This window comes from Panthera leo, chromosome B2 (genome assembly GCF_018350215.1).
Source record: "Panthera leo isolate Ple1 chromosome B2, P.leo_Ple1_pat1.1, whole genome shotgun sequence".
NCBI lineage: Eukaryota > Metazoa > Chordata > Mammalia > Carnivora > Felidae > Panthera > Panthera leo.
Genome location: NC_056683.1, coordinates 98,132,833 through 98,153,962, shown reverse-complemented (window position 1 = coordinate 98,153,962; position 21,130 = coordinate 98,132,833). Strand labels below are relative to the sequence as shown.

General features: G+C 42.6%; 2 protein-coding genes and 1 long non-coding RNA gene across 11 annotated transcripts in view; 2 read left to right on the top strand and 1 right to left on the bottom strand.

The window, feature by feature from the left end:
* Nucleotides 1–7,267, top strand: part of AK9 (adenylate kinase 9) — a 141,708-nt gene extending 134,441 nt beyond the window's left edge. Inside the window, exon 40 of the mRNA XM_042939528.1 lies at nt 7,208–7,267. Coding sequence (XP_042795462.1) covers nt 7,208–7,230 — 23 coding nt within the window. The 3' untranslated portion in view covers nt 7,231–7,267. The remainder of the gene's footprint in view (nt 1–7,207) is intronic.
* The window catches only part of ZBTB24 (zinc finger and BTB domain containing 24), a 16,386-nt gene continuing 2,001 nt past the window's right edge, over nt 6,746–21,130 (top strand). Inside the window, exons 1-8 of one of the 8 annotated variants that reach the window (XM_042939540.1) lie at nt 6,746–6,902; nt 7,336–7,389; nt 7,577–8,547; nt 11,555–11,722; nt 12,204–12,287; nt 12,978–13,061; nt 16,671–16,752; nt 17,848–18,963. In XM_042939540.1, the coding sequence (XP_042795474.1) occupies nt 7,605–8,547; nt 11,555–11,722; nt 12,204–12,287; nt 12,978–13,061; nt 16,671–16,752; nt 17,848–18,565 (2,079 nt within the window). In that variant the 5' untranslated portion in view covers nt 6,746–6,902; nt 7,336–7,389; nt 7,577–7,604 and the 3' untranslated portion in view covers nt 18,566–18,963. Of the gene's footprint in view, nt 6,903–7,297; nt 7,390–7,576; nt 8,548–11,554; nt 11,723–12,203; nt 12,288–12,893; nt 13,062–16,670; nt 16,767–17,674; nt 18,964–21,130 lie in introns of those variants that run through there. The other 7 variants (XM_042939539.1, XM_042939541.1, XM_042939543.1 and 4 more) reach the window with 7 other exon arrangements.
* Nucleotides 18,920–21,130, bottom strand: part of LOC122220265 — a 7,678-nt gene continuing 5,467 nt past the window's right edge. Inside the window, exon 3 of one of the 2 annotated variants that reach the window (XR_006202761.1) lies at nt 18,920–19,001. This is a non-coding gene — a long non-coding RNA (uncharacterized LOC122220265). Of the gene's footprint in view, nt 19,002–21,007; nt 21,035–21,130 lie in introns of those variants that run through there. The other variant, XR_006202760.1, reaches the window with a different exon arrangement.

Below are 21,130 nucleotides of genomic sequence, written 5' to 3'. Positions count from 1 at the left end.
TTCCTTTCTTTGTTTTAATGGTTCCAGTCAGATCCATCAAGTAAATATACTATATCTGACCATTCCTGGTGCTGGACTGTGTGCTGTCATACTATATTAAGAACCTCTGTGCTGAACCTTTTTCCCCCATATTTGGGATTCTTAGCCTGGTACAAATTTGGGGAAATAAAAGTACTAGGTGAAAGGGCATGAATTTAAAAAATGAAGAAGATAATGCCAAATGATAGTAAAGGAGTAATAAAATTGGAGCCTTTGGGTGCTCTTGGAAGCAGCATGAATGGCTGTGGTCATTTTGGAAGGCAGTTTAGTGATAGGAATTGTGGTCCATTAGAATAAATGGGTGAAAAGCAGCCCCTGTTGCTTTCATTTGAATTAATAGCAACACTGGACATTCTTACAGATGTTAATCACCAGTTGCATTTCCTCTTTCAAGAATTGTTTCTTCCTGCCCTTTGCCTCTTACTCATGGCGTACTTTTTAATTTTTTGCATGAGCTTTTTATGTAATATATACATCAATCCTTCATATTTGCAGCAAATAAATCCTATTTTTTAAATCAAAGTAAAGCCTGTTCATCTTTCTTTTATGATACTGAATATTTTTCTAAGCTCTAGAAGTTCTTCCATCTTCAGAAATTTAATAAATATTCTACTCTGTTTTCTTCTACTGGGTGCGTGCTTGCGTGTGTATGTGTTTATACTGAATTCTTTAAGGCTTCTAGAATTCATTTAGGGATATGATATGAGCTGTGGTTTTAAATTCATCAAAACTCAAAGCACTAAATACTGTCGTTTTAAAACATTTTATTTTGGGGCGCCTGGGTGGCTTAGTCAGTTGAGTCTCCAACTTTGGCTCAGGTCATGATCTTACGGTTCCTGGTTTCAGGCCCCATGTTGGGCTCTGTGCTGACAGCTCAGAGCCTGGAGCCTGCTTCAGATTCTGTGTCTCCCTGTCTCTGCCTCTCCCCCACTTGTGCTCGCTCTCTCTCTCTCAAAAAATGAATAAACACTAAAAATAATAAACTTTTATTTTATTATGTATATTTCACTTATTCTCAATTCATTTATTACGTTTTCAAAAATTTGGTGGTGAAGGGGAAGGAGTTAAAGAACCGAGAGAGAATGAGAGATATATTTTATATATGCATGCCTCTGTCTAGTGTTCGGTGATTTTTTGTTTCATCTTTGTTTTTGCTTTTACAGATGAAGGCTTGACTAGAGATAGATCTACAAAGCCCGAAAGCCTTTAATTGTGGGTGGTTCTGGGAAGAATTCTTAGAGGGGTAACATCTGAATTAAATTGACCTTTCAGAATCAAGGCAGGTAAAAACAGAGAAAAAATAAAAATTGAGATTCTAACCACCGGGTGAAAGACATTCCAAGAATATTTACCAAACCTGTGAACCAAGCATGTTGAACGTTGCTCAGTCTATACAAGCATGTGTTTATTTACAAGAAACTTCCCCAGTCAAGGGTAGGAAATAAAAATGTAAATAGGTACACATCACCCCTATCAGATGCAGAAGAAATGGGGCCTTGAAACTGGAGCACTACTGAATTAGTGTTGTAAAATCTCTGTAAAGTGCTATATTGTCCCTATATTGTCCCTACTGGCACTGAACAATGTCAATTACTTTTCTGTTCCCCTCAAACCCATTTAAGACATAAACTTTGGACTGTAGTTTCTGCCTTGCTACAGTCTACTGTTATAGCCTGCAAGGATGTTTTGATGCCCTTCATAATGACAAAGGACTTCTACCAACCTCCAGTTGCTAGATGATCATGAACTTCTCCTTCCTTTAAACTCCTCCTGGGTTTTCCATTGACCCAATTCACCCAGAAGCCAGTAGATACTGGGCTTTGTTGTAGTCCTTGCAGCTTCCAGGGCCAAAAGATGGGGAAGAAGGGTGGAGATTGAATTTGGAGGGGAAAGAGAAAAAAAACCTGGATAGCCTCTTATCCATCGATATTCACTCTGTAAGTGATCTTATGATAATTTAGAATCTATACTCTGATAACTCCAACATTAATATTAATGTCTCAAGTTCTGTGTTCACCTCTGAACTCCAGACTCTTCTCTATATCTGCCTACTGTATATCTTTACTTGGTTATCTAGTTGACATCTGAAATTTAATATGTCCACCCCATACTTGCTATTCACCCAGCTTCTCTTTTTCCAGTTTTCTCTCAGATTAGTTAATGGTAATACTGTACACTCAGTTGATTTGGTCCCAAACAGGGATGAACCTGAATTGCATTCTTTCCTTGACTCCCCACATCTACTCTCTCAGCAAGTCCTATCAAAGGCTATGTCCATGAGTCTGGGCTCTTCTCATGTTTTGTACTGCCCTCACCGACTTTCCATGCTTCTGTTCCTGTTCCTCTGAGATCTACTTTCCATCTAGCACCTGGAGCAGTCTTTAAATAAATAAATCAGGTTTCATCATTCCCTTTTAAAAACCTTCCAATGGCTTCCCACTTTAATTGAAGTAAAATCCGAACAATTTTCTCTGGTCATATGTGTGGTTAATTGTGTATGTCAACTTGGAGGGTATTTTGGGATGAGATTCAAATGTAAATCAGTGAACTAGACTAAGAAGATTACCCTCTATAGTGTGGGTGGGCCTTATCTAATTAGTTTAAGGCCAGAATAGAACATGAAGTGCAGCCTCCGTAAGAAGGAATTCTCCAGCAGTCTGCCTTCAGACTTCATTTGCACTACCAAATCCTCAGGGTCTCAAGCCTGTCAGGTGACACTGCAGATTTTAGACTCCCCAACCTCCATAATCATTGAGCCATTTCCTTTCAATAAATGTAAATCTCTCTACATATCCCCTTGGTTCTGTTTACCTGGAGAACTCTGGCTCGTATAGAATAAAACACCTTGCATGGCCTAGCTCTGCCTAACTTTTCAACATCTTCTCCATTCTTTTTTATCTGTTCCCTCTTTCTTTTGGACTGACTGGAACTTTTTAATTCCATGTCTCTGCTAAAGTTTTCAAAGGTATGCACTCTATTTCTATCCACTGAGTATCTGTCACTACTCTTAACATGCATGCTTAGTCTGAAGGTAATATCTCTGTCCTTAAAACATTTACTACTATTCACCGACTTGCCATCTTAAGTGCTATTTTATTCAATATTTCGGATGTAGTTTATTATCCAAATTAAACATTTTCCTTTCATAATCAGTGTTTGTTTAGATTTCCCTCATGTTTGCTGTTTTTCTCTCTGTGAGCTCTCCATCTTACATCTCAGACTTCCCTTGTAGGGTTATTTTCCTTCTTATAATAGGGGTTTGTTGGGGGTTAATGCTTTCAATTTTTGTTTTTCCTACATTGTTTTGATTTTGTCCTTGTTCCCTATGATAATTTTATGGTATATAAGAAATAGAAATAGACAATCTCAATGGTTATATCTATTTTAAAACTTGAATCAGAATAGAAAGTACCAGGCCCAGATGGTTCGCTGGTAAATTCTATCAAACATTTAAGGGAGAAATTATATCACTTCTCTACAATCTCTTTGAGAAGACAGAGGCAGAAGGCTATTTCCTAATTCATTCTATGGGGACACCACTACCCTAATACCCTAATACCAAAACCAGACAAAGACATTACAAGATAAGAAAACTATAGACCAATATCTTTCATGAACGTGGATGTAAAAACTCTCAACAAAATATTAGTAAATTGAATCCAACAAGTATAAAAAGAATTACACACCACAACTAAGTGGAATTTATCCCAGGTGTGCAAGGCTGGTTCAACATTCAAAAATCAATTAATGTAATCTATCACATTAACAGGTTAAAGAAAAAAAAACCCATATGGTCATATAAATAGATGAAGGAAAAGCATTTAACAAAATCCAACACTCATTCATAATAGAAACTCTCAGTGAACTAGGAATAGAAGACAACTTCAACTTGATAAAGATCATTTATAAAAACCTGCAGTTTATACCATACTTGATGGTGAGAAACTAGAAGCTTCCCCACTAAGATCAAAAATAAAGTAAGGATGTTCCCTCTTAGCACTCTTTTTCAACATCATACTGAAAGTCCTACCTATTGCAGTAATACAAGAAAAAGAAGTGAAAGATATATTGACTGAGGAGGAAGAAATAAAATTGTCTTTGTTCACAGATGACATGATCATCTACATAGCAAATACAAAAGAATCAACAACAACAGCAAAAAACCTGCAATTAATAAGTTATAGCAAGGTTGCAGGATATGATGTTAGTATATAAAAGTCAGTCACTTTCATATATGCAGCAATGAACAAATAGAATATGAGTTTGAAAACACAATAACATTTATATTAGCATCCAGATAAAATACTTACGTGTAAATCTAGCAAAATATGTACAGTATCTATATGAGGACAACTTCAAAACTCAATTGAATGAAATTGAATAACTAAATTAATGGAGAAATATTCCATGTTCATGGATAGTAAGACTCAATGTTGTCAAGATGTCCGTTCCTCCCAACTTGATCTGTATATTCAGTGCAATTCCAATCAAAATTTCAGGAAGTTATTTTATGGACACTAACAAGTGGATTGTAAAGTTTATATGGAGAGGCAAAAGACCCAGAAGAGCCAGCATAATATTGAAGGAAAATAACAAAGTCAGTGGACTGACACCACGCAACTTCAAGACTTAAAACAAGGCTACAGTAATCAAGACACTGTGGTATTGTCAAAAGAATATACAAATAGATCAGTGGAACAGAAAAGAGAGCCCACATAATTATATACAGTCAACTGATCGTTGACAAAGAAGCAAAGACCATACACTAGAGCAAAGATAGTCTTTTCAACAAACGGTGCTGGAACAACTGGACATTCCACATGGAAAAAAATGCATCCAGACACAGACTTTACACCTTTCACCAAATCACCTCAAAATGGATCACAGATCAAAATGTAAAATGCAAAACTATAAAATCCCTAGAAGATAACGGGAGAAAACCTAGATGACCCTGAGTATGGCAATGACTTTTTAGATACAACACCAAAGGCATGATCCATGGAAGAAATGATTGATAAACTGGACTTATTAAAATGAAAAACTGCTCTGCAAAGACCCTGTCAAGATAATGAGAAGATAGGGGTGCCTGCGTGGCTCAGTCTGTTAAGCATCCAGTGCTTGATTTTGGCCCGGGTCATGGTCTCACGGTAACATTTTAAAAGGGGCTGGTAATCACATCTTCAGTTTCAAGCTCTCGGAGGCTAATATGATGGCATGCTGGAGATCTGGACGTGGGTGTTGCAGGGGATAAATTGCAAATGGTCCCTGACTTCTGACGGTTTGATTTACAATCTCTTGATTTTACAATGATGTGAAAGCAATACACATTTAGTAGAAACTGTACTTCAAATTTTGAATTTTGATCTTTTGCCCGGCTAGTGATAGGCAGTGGGGTCGTCTCTTGTGATGCTGGTCAGCGGCAGTGAGCTGCAGCTCCCAGCCAGCCACACAGTAGTGAGGGTAAATAACTTACAACCACTCTGTACCCATACAGCCGTTCTGTTTTTCACTTTCAGTACAGTACACAATAAATTACATGAGATAATCAACATTTACTACAAAATAGGATTTGTGTTAGAGGATTTTGCTCAACTCTGGGCCAATGTAAGTGTTCTGAGCATGTTAAAAGGTCGGCTAGGCTAAGCTGTGATGTTCAATTAGATTAGGTGTATTAAATGACTTATGATATTTTTAATTTATCATATTTTCAAATTACAATGGATTGATCATGACAACACCCCATTGTAAGTGGAGGAAGATCTGTATAAGCAATTAGGTATTGGTGAAACCTAGACTGAGAGAGTGAAAATGCTGAAATAGTTGGAGAGAGAAGTAGGAGGGGACTGAATTTGGCTGGGGCTTGTAGATGGTGTCAAGAAGCTTGGCCTTTATTAGGAGGGTACATGGGAGCCACAGTGGATTCTAATCAGGGGAATGCCTCCAGTCTCTGGGTGTGATCTGTACTTGATGAGATCTCCCTACTTCTGTGTATTGGAGGGAACAGCACGCAACTAAGACTAGTTAGAAGCCCTTAAAGTCTATAGAAGAAAGATGATGAAAGTCTGAGTAGTGATAATGATCATTTTAATCATAATAGATATGAATTAAACCAGACACTAAATCCATTACCTCCCTAATCTTGTTTACCCCACAGCTACCCAACCTAGCTGACACCAGTGTTAACATCTCCATTTTACAGGTAAGGTAAACAAGATTGAGAGGATAAGCAATCTGCCCAAGATTACTCAGTATTCAGATCTGACTAGATAGGGCGCCTCTCTTCACTCCCTTGGACTAGGCATTCTAAGTGGGATGGAAAAGGAAAAGACAGATGTGAAAAATAATTAAGAGGCACATAATAATGATTATTTTATTAGCATTACATGATGACAATGATGGTAATGGTACTGAATGTAAAGGCGATTTCATTCACTCCTCACGTATTGGAGCCTTAACGCAAGCTTCGGCATCTGGGAAGAAACAAAACTGATTAATTAAGCTGTCGGTGAGATACATCTAATATGACATAAAACTTCCGCAATTGCCGAGTGACAACGCCACGCCCCATCCTCCGCTCCCAACTCACCGCAAACGCAAGACCCGCCCGTGATCTCTGGGCGGTGCAGCTCCGCCCCGGGCGCCTCCGCGGGCCACGTGGTCCGGCGTCCGCGCGCAGGCTCCCGGCGCCAGCGCTTCCGGGTTGGCGGTGGCGGCGGCGGCGCAGGGACAGAAGCCCGGACGACGCAGGTACCCCGGCGGCGGATTCTGCGGAGTAGGGGGCCTGGGTGGCCTTGGCACGGGTGCGCCATCCAGGCGGCCAGGTGGGACGGCCGCGATCCGGACCCCGCCGGGCACCCCGACAGGTAGGTCCTCCCGAGCCCGCGGTCCCGGGCCGTGGTGAGTGCTGCCCAGCCGTATGCTCCCCTGTCCCGCCTGAGGGGCCCGGGCCGGGAGTGGGGGGCCTCCCCCGCGTCCCGCTCACCGCTCCGCGGGCCCGGGTCTCCGGGGAATCGTCCGCCCGCCCCTCCGTGCGCTGTTTGGGGACAGCCTGGGCGATCGTGCTATGCTTCCGAAGCGAGGCCCGATGAGCCTTAGGTTATTATTTCATTGCAGCTACCCCCCAATTCATTTCGTACATTTTCTTGGCCCCTTTTATATGTTTTCACAGACGAAATGTTTAATAATGCGTGAAATCGAGACGCTGTGGTTCCCATTCTGATTGTGTGCGCAGCTATGGAAAGTTGGTGCTGTGGAAGGACTTTAGAGATGGTTGATTCCCGTTCCTTCATTTTACAGAGGAGAAAACAGACCCTGAGAGGCAACAGGGATCTTGGAGACTCACCCAACTAGGTAACAGTACAAGAATGACAATCCCAACCTAAGATTTTTTTTTTTTTTTTTTTTTAAATCACCTTCTGCAAGTGGCAAATGGTAAAATTCAGATAACCATGTGAAGTGAATACTAGGTTTGTTTGGGCTAGGATTAACTTTGTGAGATGATGCTTCCTCGTTTTTAATCATTATTTTCTTATTTCAGGCTTTATGCTTCTTGGCTTCTAAAGAAAATGGCAGAAACATCATCAGAGCTTTCTGGGCAGCTTGTTGTACACTCAGACACTCACAGTGACACTGTTCTGGCCAGTTTTGAGGATCAGCGGAAGAAAGGCTTTCTCTGTGACATCACTTTAATCGTGGAGAATGTGCATTTCCGGGCTCACAAAGCCTTACTTGCTGCCAGTAGTGAATACTTCTCCATGATGTTTGCTGAAGAGGGGGAGATTGGTCAGTCCATTTATATGCTGGAAGGCATGGTTGCTGACACGTTTGGTATGCTGCTGGAATTTATCTACACGGGTTGTCTCCAGGCCAGTGAGAAGAGTACAGAACAGGTCCTGGCTACCGCTCAGTTCTTAAAAGTCTATGACCTGGTAAAGGCTTACACGGATTTCCAAAATAATCATAGCTCCCCAAAGCCAACGACTTTGAGCACTGCTGGTGCCCCAGTGGTTGTTATTTCTAATAAGAAAAATGATCCTCCAAAGCGGAAACGGGGAAGGCCAAGAAAAGTCAACAGTTTGCAGGAGGGGAAATCACAGCTGCCTGCAGAGGAGGAAATACAGCTGAGAGTAAACAATTCAGTTCAAAATAGACATAACTTTGTGGTAAAAGAGGGAGACAGCGGTATACTGAATGAACAGATTCCAGCAAAAGACGCAGAAGATTGTGAGCCAGGGAGAGGGGAGGAAGTGCCTGCTGAAAAAGATGAGAATTGTGATCCCAAGACCCAGGACGGGCAGGACAGCCAGAGTCGGTACAGCAAGCGGAGGATTCGGAGGTCCGTCAAACTTAAAGATTACAAACTTGTTGGGGATGAAGATGACCAGAGTTCAGCCAGAAGGGTCTGTGGAAGGAGAAAGCGGCCTGGTGGCCCTGAGGCCTGTTGTAAGGACTGTGGCAAAGTGTTTAAGTACAATCACTTTTTGGCAATCCACCAGAGGAGCCACACGGGTAATTATACTTTTCGCAGCTTGCTGGAATGTGTTTGGGAGTAATGATGATAATGACAGCTTTCATTTATTGTGCAACTTCTATGTGATGGGCATTATAATAAGGCATTTATACATGTTACTGCATTTAATTCTCACGACAGTCCTATGAGGTAGGGAATGTTATCCCCATGGTACAGATGAAGAGACTGAGTCCTAGAAATAACTGGCCCAGGTCATCCATGTAGAGACAGAGCTGGGATTTGAACCCAGGTAGCCTGATTGTAGAACTCTGCTCTTACTTAGAGTTGTTGGTTCAAGGCTTTCATGCCCAGGTATCACACTCTAGCCAGATTTATTCTTCTTTCTGAGTCTTGAACATTTTTCATCTTGACCACAGCTGTGCTTTTACCCAGGTCTGTCTGGACAGCTTTCTCACTCAGCTATCTAGCTGTGAATGTCTTCTCCTGTTTGGTCCCTCTAACCGAGCTCTGGCCAATAGACCCTTTTGTGAGGATGGAAACGTTCTGTATTTGCATTGTCCAATATGGTGGCCACTAGCTACATGTGAGTGTGACTGAGGAACGGAATTTTTTGGTTAATTTAAATGGTACCATATTGGACAGTGCAGCCCTGGCAGAAATCCCTTCCTCCTTTGAGTCCTCTCTTACACACTTAACTCTCTTTTGGGTCGGGCTGTAGTTACCAGTTAAATAACCCCTAAACCTAATTGTAAGCTAGGGACTAGTAGTTAAGTCTCCTCTCATCCCTCAGCTTGCTGTCATCTGACCCAGCAGCATCTAGCCCCGTGGTTCTCACCCTGGCCACACATTAAACTTTTTTTTTAATGTTTATTTTTGAGGGAGAGAGAGACACACACACACAAAATGTGAGTGGGGGAGGGGCAGAGAGAGATGGAGACAGAATCTGAAACAGGTTCCAGTGTCTGAGTTGGTCAGCACAGAGCCCTATGTGGGGCTTGAACTCCGGAACGGCAAGATCCTGACCTAGGCCAAAGTTGGATGCTTAACCAGCTGAGGCACCCAGGTGCTCCCTGGCCACACATTAGAATCACCTAGGGAACTTCTAAAACTACCAGTGACTGGGCACCAGCCCCAGAACTTCTGATTTAATTGGAGCCTTGGTTCGAAGGATAGATTGACAACCTTGAATTCTGGTTCTTTAAACAAAGTAGACATTTGGGAAATATTTGTTGAACTGTAACAGAGTATGGTTTAAACAGTTAAGTAGTTCTGTAAGATTTGTTAAGGAAAACAGCATCTAATATGTCCCCTCTTGCACCCAGTGTTCTCAAATTTTGCAGTGAATCACTTTAGTGTGGGTCTGTTTTCATCCATTTTGGTGGCTAATAATAGATCCACACAGGTTGGAAACTCTGTCTTTCAGTTCCAGAAAATTTTTGGAAAGTATCTCAGGGATGATTTCTTCTGTTGGTTTTCTATGCTGTTTCTTTCTGGAACTCCCTGCTATCTGGATGTTGAACCTCCAGACCCATCCTCCAATGTCCTTATCTCCTATTTCCCATCACTATTGGCTCTACTTTCTACTTTCCCCTTTATCTTTCAACACTTAAAGATTTATTTCTACTCTCACTGTTTTGCCTCTAGAAGCCCTTTTTTATTCTCTAGATTCTTTTTTTTTTTTTAATTTTTTTTAATGTTTGTTTATTTTTGAGAGAGAGACAGAGTGCTAGCGAGGGAGGGGCAGAGAGAGAGGGAGACACAGAATCCAAAGCAGGCTCCAGGCTCCCAGCTGTCAGCACAGAGCCCAGTGCTGGGCTCGAACCCATGAACTGCAAGATCATGACCTGAGCTGCGGTCGGATTCTTAACCGACTGAGCCACCCAGGCGCCCCTTTTTTTAAAATTATTGTGAATCCTCTTTTTGGTTCATGGTGAGCACGTTAATAACAGCAGTCTCTTCTTTGTTAGTTTTTAATGTTTTCTTCCCCTTGGACAGCTTCTGTTTTTTGCAAATTGCTTTTTTTTTTTCTTACTTGTTTTGGTATCTGTTTCAACTACTAAAAGCCTTCCTTGAATGGTGGTTTTTTAAAAATCATATTTGGGGTGCGTGGGTCGCGTGCGTGCGTGGCTCAGTCGGTTAAGCATCCGACCCTCGGTTTTGGCTTAGGTCACAATCTCATAGTTCATGAGTTTGAGCCCCCGAGTCCGGCTCTGCACTGACAGTATGGAACGGAACCTGCTTGGGATTCTCTCTCTCCCTCTCTCTCTCTCTCTCTCTCTCTCTCTCTCTCTGCCCCTCCTCTGCTGGCACTCTCTGTCTCTCTCTCTCAAAAATAAATAAAATTAATTAATTAAAAGTCATATTTAATCTTATGTTGGAATGGTTGACTGAAAGTTCCCGTGGGTATGGAGAGGGCCTGTAGATGACGGCCTCACTGGGGGTGGTGTGGCTGCACCCCACTTCCTCACTGACACCTGGCATCTGCAGCCCTCCTACCCAGGCCTGCCACATTCCAGAAGAAAACAGTCCACCCTCCCAGGCTGCCCGCCAGTGTCTAGAGCAGGAGCAGGGAAGAAGGCCGGTTATAGTCTCATCACTTCAAAAGTAAACTTGGACTTGCTGTCCCTGGGACAGTCCCCTTCCACTGTGCCTGGAGACCCACAGTGCAGAGACTGTTTTACCCTCTTCAGAGAACAGTCTCCGGCCTTGTTGGGGAGCTGGCCAGTCTTCTGGGGGGTCTAACTTTAAACTTCGAAACAGACTGTCATTGATCTCCACCCCCATCTTCAGAGGTAACAGGGGCTGCCAATTCCTGAGCATTGTGAAGGCCGTGTCTTAGGTTCCGTCTCAGCCCTTCTCACTGCTGGCATTGGATTCATCTGTTCCAGCTTGCCAGATTTTATTGTTGCTGTTTTCTCTCCAGTGCTGGGCCTTGTGGATGTATGCTATGAAGAGAAATCCCTTTATTGTCATTTTAATTTAGTAGGAAACAGAAAGATGTGCATATTCTTCCTTACACTGTGTTTCTGGGGCTCTTAACTCCAGGGGAGCGGCCTTTCAAATGTAATGAGTGTGGAAAAGGCTTTGCCCAGAAGCACTCCCTGCAGGTCCACACCCGGATGCACACTGGCGAAAGACCCTACACCTGCACGGTGTGCAGCAAGGCTCTCACCACCAAGCACTCCCTGCTGGAGCACATGAGTCTGCATTCAGGTAGCTGGGGAAGCACCAGGGGGCCACCTGCCACTGGGTTCTGGGGTGGGCGCTACCCGCGATCAAAAGGGGCTTTTCTCAGCCTGGTGTCACTTCCCACCTGGTGTCATTGGACGGCAGAATTGTGCCTTTGCCAGACTGTAGGTTAGAATTCTGCACAGCATTGAGTCTTAAAACTAGGGCTTATAAACCGGCTCTTGGGAGCTCAATGTGCAGACATTTGTTTAAGAATTTGGTGATTTGGGGGGAAACTTGAGCGTTCCACCTTTACCCCAGTCTCCACCACTCCCTACTGCCTTACATACCTTTGCACGTTTATGTTACTGTGGTGGACTCTGAAGGCATTTGCGTTTGTAGGCAAACCCAAATCATCCATAGAAAATGGGGACCTGGGCCCACTGTGTTACTTACTTTATCAGTGAACATTCTGGTTCTTTCCAGTTTTTGTGTGTTTTAGTGTCTTTATTTTTTTATTTGGCAGGACAGAAGTCTTTCACCTGTGATCAGTGTGGCAAATATTTTAGCCAGAAAAGACAACTAAAGAGCCATTATCGAGTTCACACAGGTACAGTAAAGTGAGAGAAAATTTGGATTTGGATTGATGGGGAGAAAAGCAAATACAATTACTTCTGAAACACTAGGGTCATATTGTGGAAGATAGATTAGCATGTAAGGAAAGAATCTTAAAAAGATGTAAATTAGTTGTCTTTTCCTTGTGTTCTTCTCCACTACCTTGGGATTTATATTTAAAAATTTTGTACTACGCTTTTGGTACCACACACAGAAACCCAGCAGAATTGGCATCTTTCAGAAATGCCACTTGCCTAAGAGGGTGCCAGTTGACTGTTTTTAATGGTGCCTGGACAGAAGTATCCTTACCCCGTAGCTGTCCGTCCAGGCCTTCTCCCACCTAGCTCTGTCCATTGTCTTTTTTCCTCTCCTGCCAAGTGATAAGAAATAAATGAGGGGTTGGGAGTGACATTTGAGACCAGTTGGCCACAGTCACACCAGCGCTTCAAGGGAAGAAGGAGATTATGTTTAGGGAGGTTGGAAGAGTCCCAGCTCTCCCAAGTAGTGTGTTGAGGTGCATAGGAAAATATTAACTGTTACCAAATTAATAAAATTACTGTTGTGTTATTAAAGTACCATATTTAAAGTGATTATTTTTCAGGGAAGTGCTTTAACACAAATCACTGAAGAAATGCAGGGAGAGAGCGCATACATGCACTGACACTTTTTTTATTGTTGCGACAAGGCCACTCATTACCGGAATGCAACCACTGCCATCGCAAATTCATGGATGTGTCTCAGCTAAAGAAACATCTACGGACACACACAGGTAAAACTACCATCTCGTCCCTCCTTTCTGGTACACTTCATGGTTTTAGAAGAGTGAGGTCGAGTCCTCCTCAGGCTCCATTTATTATAAATTGGATGGTGATTTTACGTGATCAAGGTGGAAGGCTGTCCACACCATTCTGTGGGGAGATCCCTTCTCTAATAGCTCAGCAACTTAGAGATGGCTTACAAGTCTGAGTTTGGTTGTGTTTCAGTCTTAGTGTAGTTCAGCGTGGGAGATGGCGATCGTTGTTTTTAGAAAAGGAAACAAAATGAAACAAACACAAAGGTAGCATAGGCATGGGGGTCTCCCGTTTCCTGCCCCAGTACCAGTGGTTATAACACAAGCATCGCCACCTCCAGGAGAATCTGTTCCAGGGATAAAGAGGAGGCAGGATTGATCAGGGCAGGTATATCAGATTGGTTTATGCTGCTTTGGACATTTTCTTCTTCAAACAAAGTTTTTCTCCTTAACTTGTTTTTTTAAAATAAATGTCTCATAGGGTAGGCATTCTGTGAAAATGGAGCTCTATACATTTTTTTTTTTTAACGTTCATTTATTTTTGAAGGAGAGAGAGACAAAACGTGAGTGGGAGAGGGGCAGAGCGATAGGGAGGCACAGATTCCGAAGCAGGCTCCAGGCTCTGAGCTCTCAGCACAGAGCCTGATTCGGGGCTTAAACTCACAAGCTGCGAGATCATGACCTGAGCTGAAGTTGGACACTTAACCAACTGAGCCACCCAGGCGCCCCTCTATACATTCTTTCAATAGATATTATCGTGAATAGGTTCTGTGAAGTTTAATTCGCTCGTTTAACACATATTTACAGAACAATTACTGGGTGCCAGGCACCGCTCTCCCTAGGTCATGAGGATACAACAGTGAATGAGGTGGCCAGAGCCCCTGCTGTTGAGGGGTTACCATTTGACCAAGGAAGACAAAGAACAAATGACTATATAACATGTTAGGTGGGGGTCAGTGCTGTGAAGAACTAAATACTGGGTAAGGGGGCAGGATGTGGGAAGGTGAGCTGCCCTTTTACATGGGGACTTGTGTGGGAAGGCCTCACCGATGAGGGGACACCTTGGATAGATATCTGAATGCTCTGGGAGCAGGGGCACCTGGCCAGCTCAGTCAGTAGAGCATGCAGCTCTTGATCTCGGGGTCATGAGTTCAAGACCCCCGTTAGGTGTAGAGACTGTTTAAATAAATAAGCTTAAAAGAAAAAAAAATTTGTTTTGAATGCTATGGGGAGTGAGCCAGTCATTGTCGCTGTCCAGGAGAAGAGCATCCCAGGCAGGGGGAACAGCAGGTACAAAGCCCTGAAACACAAGAGTTTCTGACTTGCCAGAGAAATGCCGGGAGGCCGTTGTGACTGAGGCTAAGCCAGGGCAGTAGAGGTAGGAGGGCTCGGGTAGGTGGATAGCAGAGGTGACTGGAGTTTGTATAACACAGGGTTCCTCGGCATAGCTGCATACTTGAGTCACCTGAGAAGCTTTAAGAGAGAAAAAGCCTGGTCCCAACCCCAGAGATTCTGACTGAACTGACCTGGGGTAGAGCCTTGAAAGTATTTGTAAAAGTTTCCTTGGTGATTCTGGTGTGTGCACTCAGGCTTCAGAATGTTGGAGGCCACGGTGAAGACTGGGTTTTCTTCTGAGCCAGAGGACTAACCAGAGCAGTGATAGGAGGTGCCTTAGAATTTTAATAGGATCATTCTGGCTTCTCTGTGGGGTGAAGTGAGACAAGGGTGGAGAGACCCATTAGGAGGCTGTTGTACTAATCAGGGGCTTGCAACGTGTGGTAGCAGTGGATGTGGTCCAGGTGGTCCAGTCCGGATATATTCTGAAGGACTATGTTCCTGGAAAGAATTTCCATTGTTTAAAACATATGTCTGTCAACAGAAAGACTTTCTGAGATGTCATAAACCCAGATAGCATCAAATGGTAATGTGAACATTGTTAATGTTTCCCACACAACTTGACAAGCAGGTGGTCAGTCTTGGAATCTGGAAACAAACTGGGAACAGGGTGGGCCCTGGCTCTGGTTTGAGAAGCTATGGAAAGATAATGGCAGTGGCCTGGCTTTCACCTTTGGAGTGGTGGGAGGTGATCATGCAAAGATGCAGATTCACCCAAGCTGGCACCCGTGTCCTCTGCCCAGATGGAGCTCGAAGTGATGTGTAGCATGCGTCTTCCAGTAAATGCTGTAGAAGGGAAGCTGCCTGGCTGCACTCCAGGTTGCCCCCATCCCTTGCTGCTACCTACTTCAGTGGGATTTTGTTCTTTCTTTTCTTTAAACTCAGTTCCCTTGCCTGCGTTAGGATCACTTAATTTTGTTTCTGGAGGATGGGACAGTCTGTCGGTAGTATGTGCAGCATACAGGCTAACACTGCATAAATGCTTTTGAAGCGTTGTTAATTCCTCGTGGAGTCTGCAGCAGTCAGGTGTGGGCCTTCGTTTGCATCCTGTGAAATTCATTCATTCATCAGGGATTTCTGGAACAGCGTGCCAGGCCCAATTCTAGGCATTGGGGTACTACGAGTGGACAAGCCCACAAATTCTTCTCCTAAGAACGGGGGAGACAGGTGATAAATAACAAGTACAGTGTGTGAGGTGGGGATAGCATCATGAGAAAATGGATTCGGAGAAAGGGACTAAGGAGTATTAGGGGTTGGGGGACAGGGCTTTCGGTGGTGAGGAGGCCTCCTCGCTGGTAAAGTGACGTTTGAGCAGGGACTTGAAGGCAGTGCAGAGGGCGAGGGAGTCCCCGAGGGGAGCTGTGCTGGGGGATGACTGGTGGGAGCAGGAGTCCCCTATGGGGCCCACTCGCTCAGGGTGTGGTGTCCAGTGACTCTCCAGCGTGTCCGGGATGCTGAGCAGTGAGCAAAGGGGGAGTGCCCGGTGAGGTCAGAAAAGTTTAGAGCGAGGACTGGTGTGGGCGGACAGACCTGCGATGCCTCGTAGGCTTGGGGCTTTGGCTTTTATCTCTGGATGGGAGCAGGGAGCCTTTGGAGTGTTTGCAGCAGAAGTGTGAAATGATCTGACTGCCTGCAGGGTCACTGTGGTCGCAGCACTTACTGTGGGCAGCAGGGAAGCTAGAGCAGAAGTGGGGAGACCTCTGAGGCTGCCGCAGAGACAGTGGTGGGCCTGGACCAGGGGTGGCAGTGGAGGTGTTACAGGTGGTCAGATTCTGAATACACTGGAAGGTGGATAGAAAAGTCAATAATACATGAGTCACCCTAGTGCCCCGGGGCCCTTGGGGAGGTGTCAGGAGGGCTACCTCACCGAGCAGGAAGGTGTGACAGTTGTGCGTTATCTCAGGGTGGACCTACAGGAGTAAAAGGTCCTTTTGTTTCCTGCGTATAATCACGTATCTCCTTGTTTCCCTTTGTAAGGGAAGGAACCATATCTTACACTTTCTCTGCATCCTCTTGGTACTTAGCACTCAGTGCTTGGGTACACAGCAGGTGCTTGGAAAGGGCTTAATTCATTTGTACTCACTGAGGAGTCAGGTGCTGTCCCCTTTTGTTTTTTATACTGTGAACTGTGGGGTGATTATTCCTTTTTCCTTTATGTTGGATGTATATTTCTAAATGTTTTCCCTTTCTTAGGTGAGAAGCCATTTACTTGTGAAATCTGTGGCAAATCTTTCACAGCAAAGAGTTCTCTTCAGACCCATATCAGAATCCACAGGTAAAGATTTGCAGGTATTTTTCTCATATGGGAGTCCTCATTCAACCCTGGCATTCAGTTGGGTGACATGTTACCTATACAGTCCTTTTCCCTAATTATTACACTGGTAGAAGTTTTTATGTAGTTTACAGTTATCTTTTCAATAAAGCAGTTCCCCACTTAAGCCAAATCAGGAAAACTGGCTCTGGCCAGCAAAAGTTTATATGATTGATTTCATTTCTTGAATTTTTATTTTTGGGCTGGGGACTGATCCAAAGCTTAAGTTCTTCAGTCAAAAATAAATATTAAATTTAATGTTTCCGAATAAATGTTTTTGTTCACATAGCTTCTAGATTTGATTTAATACTTTTTTTAAAATATGTTTATTTTCGAGAGAGAGAGCACGAGTGGGTGAGGGGCAGAGGGAGAAGGAGACACAGGATCCGAAGTGGGCGCCAGGCTCTCAGCTGTCATCACAGAGCCTGGGAACCTCAAGATCATGAGGCCGAAGTAGGACGCTTAACCGACTGAGCCACCCAGGCGCCCCAATTTAATAGTCCTTCTAAGGCAAATAATTAAGGGTTACTCAAGTTTTTAATATTGAAGTCCATCATATATACTTAATTGGCCACAAGAGTCCAAAAGTTGGCAATGAGGGGGTGCCTGGTTTGCTCAGTCGGTGTAGCACGCGACTCTTGATCTTGGGGTCGTGAGTTCAAGCCCCACATAGGGTGCGAAAATTACTTAAAATTAAAATCTTTAAAAAAGAAATAAAGTTTGCAATGAGAACTAAAACCAAAAAAGAACTTTCTGTGTGATATATAAATATTTGCTTTCTTATCTGAAATATAGACTATGGAATCATAAAATTTTATCACATCTAGCCCAGCCCCATCCACCACCCTTACTCAGATACCATCCCCGCCTTTTCTTTTTCTTTTAGGATTAGAAACTAAAACCCACGAAAGTTGGGACTTGCTGTGACTCCTTAAGTTAGTAGAAGAACCCATGACTTATGACTCCCAGTCAAGTTAATTTTTCCTCTATTCTTCTTCTCCCTAAATAATCAGGAAGTAGCAAATCTGTTTTTAAGATAAAACGTGTATTTTCTTATAGAGGAGAAAAGCCATACTCCTGTGGCATATGTGGCAAATCCTTCTCTGACTCCAGTGCCAAGAGGAGACACTGCATTCTGCACACAGGCAAAAAGCCCTTCTCCTGCCCTGAGTGTAACTTACAGTTTGCTCGCTTAGACAACTTGAAGGCTCACTTGAAAATCCATAGCAAAGAGAAACCTGCATCAGATGCCAGCAGCGTTTCTGGCAATAATAACACTGAAGAGGTCAGGAATATTCTTCAGCTGCAGCCCTATCAACTGTCTGCATCTGGAGAGCAAGAAATTCAGCTTCTTGTAACCAATTCTGTACATAACATCAATTTCATGCCTGGTCCTAGCCAAGGAATCAGCATTGTTACAGCAGAGAGTTCTCAGAACATGACCGCGGACCAGGCCGCTAATCTCACCCTGCTCACGCAGCAGCCAGAACAACTGCAGAATTTAATTCTTTCAGCCCAACAGGAGCAAACAGAACACATTCAGAGCCTCAATATGATTGAAAGCCAGATGGAACCCGCACAGACCGAGCCAGTGCATGTAATCACACTCTCCAAGGAAACCCTGGAACATCTTCACGCCCATCAAGAGCAAACAGGGGAGCTCCATTTAGCAAGTGCTTCAGATCCGGCTCAACACCTGCAGCTGACGGAGCCTGCTCCCCCGACACCCACCCACCATGTGCCCCCACCCCAACCACTTAGCCAGGAGCAGAGCTGACCTGTAAACGTGTGTGATCGATTGGTCTCCTCCCAGTGAGCCAGCTGTAACTGTGCCAGAAGGCAGGCTTTCTGAAACACTCACAAGTCTTTCCAGAGGTGTGATGGCTAGCTGCTAGTTCTGATGCTTTCCATCCAGGCAACAAGACGTGTGTATCGTATCTTGTATGTAGTCCGGATTTGGATTTAGCATTCATTATTGATGAATGGTTTTCATTTTCATCCAAATCTCTTAAGGTGTTGGATGATTTTTATTTGGGGGCATTGATTTAGACTTCTCTAAGTCTTGAATGTCCATGGCCACAGCTTATGGCCTTGTGACCTTTCCATTTTTATTTTTTAGAAAAAAGGAAGTCCTATGTTGGTTGAATTGGGTAGAGTGTTTTCTTCTTTATTTCTCTTAGGCAACCCGGTTGCTTCTATAAGACAAGTCAGGGCTGAATACAGATAACAACTTTGGAGAATCTGTCCTTTTAATACTTTCTAATCCCCTAAAACAGAGTAACTCAACATTTAATCTCTGTGGTACGGTGGGCTCTTCGTGTCAGGTTTGAGGTAGATTCAGAGACATATAAACTAAAAGTCTATTTTAAATCAAAATGAATATAACAAGAAAACCAAAAAGTACAGGATTATTTTAAAAATTCTGAACTCAATTTTTCTGAAAAACATGGATTTACATATTTTTGAGGGGGTTTACATATTTTTTTAAAAGAAGGTTATTGAAAATTTAATTTAAAAGTCTAATTAAAGAGTGAAACGGATCAAGACATTCAACCCATAAATTACAAATTTTTGTCAGCAGTGATAATTGTTCTTTCTGATGAAGTTAAAGCTTTCTCAGTTATCCTGGAATATAAAATTCTATTCACTGTATTTTAAGTATCAAATATACTCTCCTGAATTCTAATTGATCCTGAAAATGATCTGTGTATTATGTCTGATAACTTTCTGAAGATGGGACCTTATAATATATTTTTATTGCAAAGTAGGTTAAATCTCATAAAATGGACACATCATTTTAAAAAGTAAATATCTTCTACTTTTAAAAATAATTTGAGCCTCCAAACCATAGTGGCCAATCTGTAATTGTTGTACAGTTTTAGATAATTGTCAAAAGTTGAAGTTATGTTTGGGTTAGGTTTTCAAGCCCAGTGTACTTTATTGGAGACTTTGATTGCTTTCTCTTAAGTAAACTGATAACAGATTTTGGAGAGAAGAAAATGGGCACTAATCTAAGTTAACATAATGCTGGTGGAGCGTAGGGGTAATCTACCCTAAAATTAACAGGATCATTACATCAGTTACTTATTTTCTCTCTGTAGACATCTTTGTTTGATTTCCACCTGAGTCAAGAACGTTTTTTTGGAGGTTAAAATAATGGGATTCTTCAGGTTTGAGAGAAGATAAAAGCTTTTTTTTTTTTTAAACATATTTGCCAAACTATATTTTAGTATATATAATTCACAAAATTTATAAAATGATATATATCTTACGTATACCAATCAAGTAATGTTCAAGTCAGGCCTGACTAGAGCCAAGATAGTAATTTTTACAAATATAGTTATGACCTAAATATTATTTCAAATTCTTAGTCATTTAAACTACTTCAATCTTACTTTTAAAATGCAAAGTTTTTGCCAGTTTTTCAAAGCTTAGTGGCCCACAGTTTCTTGAGATACAGAGTATTAATATAAATGAATTTTTAGCTACTCACTCTGGAGAGCTAGAGAATTTATTCAGGAAGTACGGTCACATGAGTCAAGTTTAACTAGCTTTACGACAGTCTACCTCTGCACTAGGAGAAATACAATGTGGGCCTCACGTAATTTAAAATTTTCTAGTAGCCACATTAAAAACAAAAAGGTGAAAATTGATTTGAGTAAAATTATTTAATACCACATTTTCCAAATATTTCAACCTGTAATCAGTATAAAAACGTATTAATGAGATATTTTTTTATTCTTTTTTGCATACTAAGTCTTCAAAATCTAGTATACACTCAATCTGAATGCTAATATTCTTTGGACATACTTGACCTGTATTTAGAATTCATGCAATTTACAGTTGAAAACCTAGATTGACATACAAGTAGTTGCACACTGAATTTTTTTTCAATAACTGAAATGATTATCAGTTAAATTTATATTAAAATCTGGGGTGCCTGGCTGGCTCAGTCAGAAGAGCATACGACTCTTGATCTCAGGGGTCATGAGTTCAGGCCCCACACTAGGCATTAGAGATTACTAAAAAAACAACAAAAAGCCCACCACCGGTTCCTTAGTCACACTAGCCATATTACAAGTTTTTTTTTTTTTAATCTTTATTTATTTTTGAGAGAGACAGAGTGTGAGCGGGTAAGGGGCAGAGAGAGAGAGGGGGACACAGAATCTGAAGCAGGCTCCGGGCTCCGAGCTGTCAGCACAGAGCCCGACGTGGGGCTCAAACTCCCAAACTGTAAGATCATGACCTGAACGAAGTCAGACGCTTAACCAACTGAGCCACCCAGGCGCCCCACCATAATACAAGTTCTTGACAGCCACGTGTGGCTGGTGGCTCCTGTTCT